Genomic DNA, 2,904 nt, shown 5'->3' with positions numbered 1-2,904 from the left:
TTCCCAACCATGCCATTCCAGATAACCAAATTAACTTTGAACAAACCTATTACCGGTGTACACCTTATCACCTAGACCAACGAGATTGAAACAATATAGGGCCCTAAGGAAGTATGCTGCATAACACGCATACCAAATGTCAATGAAATGAGCCCTAAAGGACGTCATAATAGGAGGACCAATGTACAAGATGATCTATTCTTCCCTTTAGTGTCAATGTTTCGTTCGATCAAGGATAGCAAGATAAACTCCACTATTCTCCCTTTTCTATTGGTTTTAATTTTTTGAAAGGTAAAATCGCTTGTCGAAGAAAGGGGATTTGAGTCATAAAATGACGGGAGAGTGCTTGTTTCTACCATAAACCAGCAAAACAGCTTGTAAAAAAATTTACAAACAAGCTTTACTTTCATGTGAGAACAGTAGTCTAAGTGCACGGATTTGATGTTACCTAGTTTCAACACAGGAAAACAGAAAATAACTGAAGAAATAGGAAGACACTTGTGAAAGGTGAAATTTGACAATCTGAATGCTCATTATTTGAGACCTGTTATAATACCTTGATTTTTTTTGAGCGGTGGTCAGGTTCACGGTAGAAGGCGGGCATGGGAGTTGCTTTGAAATTGAGATTTCTCCATAGCTGTTTGATCTCTGCTTCTTTCTTTTCCTTCCCATAGCACACCGTAAATCAAACGAGCAGTCAACATTTGTTTTCCTGCACATAGCACAAAGTAAATCAAACGAACAGTCAGCATGAAGTAAATCAAACAAACAGTCAGTCAGTATTTCTAGTTTCTGATAAAATAATTGTCATCTAACTCTTGCCGATGATATTTTACACACCCTCGGTGTCAATTTGTTTGTCATACTTTCCTTGTTAGTCCGTTTAAAAAAGATTGCATCTTCCCCTTTTTGGCAACTCTTTAATTCCAAATTTCCACAGACACAATTAAGACCACACGATATATCACATGACTTTAAAGAACTAACACTCAACAATTAGCAGCCTATGATTCTCCATATTATTTTGGACCTGTTTTCATTAGTCACAACAATTAGACCCCGGGTTTATTACCTGGGTTCTTGCTTGGAGCTGACGTGTTTCTTCCTCTTTGGCATGCACTTTCTCCTCAATCTTCATAAAGAACTGAAATCAATATCAAAAACTTCTTTTAGGCTTTATACAACGTTTTATAAGACACAAGAAATTGGTCCTTGCCTCTTTCCTTTTCCTGGCCCGCTCTTCAGTTTTGAAATAGAAACTAGATCCATTCCGTTTCACGCCTGGTTGACATGAATTTACACTCTCCTTATCCCTGTACAACAAAAATATGTCTAAGATATATGTTTATGAACACAATATGGAGTTAAAGCTCAAAATTTCTCCACGATATATACCTGTTTACACTTTGATATAATGTATGGCTAACTTTCTCTGTACAGGAAGCACGAGAAGCGACAACCTTTCTTGCTATTGGCTGTTCTTCAGTGCTACATCATTCAATAATAAACGAGGTTGAGAAAAATAGGATGAATCAGTACTACCAAAATATCCCACATTTTCAACATGGTAAAGCTGCATACCTTTTATATTGATTACGTACATTAGCTTTTGAACCCGAAGAAACCTATATAAAGCAAGTTATCTGTTACCGTAAAATTCGATGATCAAGTTAAGAATAACTAAAGAATAATCTAACTAAAAAGAAAGTTAAGTAATAATTCAACAAAATTGAAATAGCAAGTTTACTCATCTACATTGAAATTTGAAGATAACACTAAGCCTAAACCTGATACAAACCTCTGAATCATTAAAAGCTGAATTTCCAGCACTGAGATTAAATTTTGCTTCAGCTTCCAGACGTTCAGGAACACTCCGAAGAACATCGGAACTATTGTTATCTTGATCGGTCTGGGGTCCAGAATGACAACTTATACTATCTTCTCTGCCACATTCTGTGACTTCAATGTCTCCGTTGCTTGATCCTTCTCCCCCACATTCTGTGACTTCGATGTCTCCGTTGTTTGATCCATTAAAACTCTCCTCAAAGCGTGCAGAATCACCAACCTCATTCACTCGCTCAGAATCTCCACCATAGCCTGTATTCTCGGCTCGATACTTTCCATTCTTCGATAAATGGGTTAAGCTATCATAATTTTCATCAAAGCGTGCAGAATGGCCAACTTCATTAACATGCTCAAAGCGCCCCGCATAACCTTCATTTTCACTAGCCTGATACTTTCCATTCTCCAGTAAAGTGGCTGCTCTGTCATGATTTTCAACAAAGCATGCAGAATGACCAATCTCATTAACATGCTCAAAGTCCCCATCATAATCTATATTCTCGGATCCATCATTACTAGCTTGAGAATCAACCCCATCCTGACAGTCGGATGAACTCTGGCTTAGAAGTGCCCTTCTAAAAAGCTCCTCAAAATATGCCCTTTTCTCAGTTACAGAACCTGTCTTGATGCATTTCTCAACCTCTTCAAGATATCTGTTGTGTGTGAAAGAAGACCTCCTCTCCCAACATAAAGATTCATTCTCAAATCTACCGAATGAGATAGATCCAGATTGCCACGAATCTGCCTGTCAATTTTGGTAAGTAAATAAAGATCATGTAGAAAGTAAAAGAGCCACATAGATTTAGTTCTCATTGAAAATCTTCATTTCCCCCTAATGGTCTAATTAGTAATGTCTTAAGTAGTATATCCTAACATGCTTAAACAAACAATCTTATGAGATAACGGAACTCTCAAAATCTTTTCCCCTAAAAGTTCAGCGTAACAAAGCCTCAATCAATGAGCAAGTATGTTTCCTAGAAAGTACCCAAGGCAGGATTTGAAGTAACACACGAAGAAGTTGAAAGGGGTTCAACATCCCAATTAACTAAAGCATAAGAACAA

The 2,904-nt window shown here is 37.4% G+C and overlaps 1 protein-coding gene across 1 annotated transcript; it reads right to left on the bottom strand.

Moving 5' to 3' along the window:
- Positions 1–535: 535 nt before the first annotated feature.
- Positions 536–2,590, bottom strand: LOC124893056 (protein WVD2-like 7; the record flags this gene model as incomplete). The annotated part of the gene is made up of 6 exons (XM_047404189.1): positions 536–712; positions 1,073–1,144; positions 1,217–1,313; positions 1,396–1,488; positions 1,582–1,625; positions 1,799–2,590. Coding segments are annotated over 6 exons (1,113 nt in total), but the record flags the coding sequence as incomplete, so codon positions are not given.
- Between the last annotated feature and the right edge of the window lie 314 nt (positions 2,591–2,904).

The sequence above is a fragment of the Capsicum annuum genome, unplaced genomic scaffold (assembly GCF_002878395.1).
Source record: "Capsicum annuum cultivar UCD-10X-F1 unplaced genomic scaffold, UCD10Xv1.1 ctg5334, whole genome shotgun sequence".
Lineage (NCBI taxonomy): Eukaryota > Viridiplantae > Streptophyta > Magnoliopsida > Solanales > Solanaceae > Capsicum > Capsicum annuum.
Note: the sequence above shows the minus strand (reverse complement) of the source record. Positions and strands in the feature narration are given on the sequence as shown.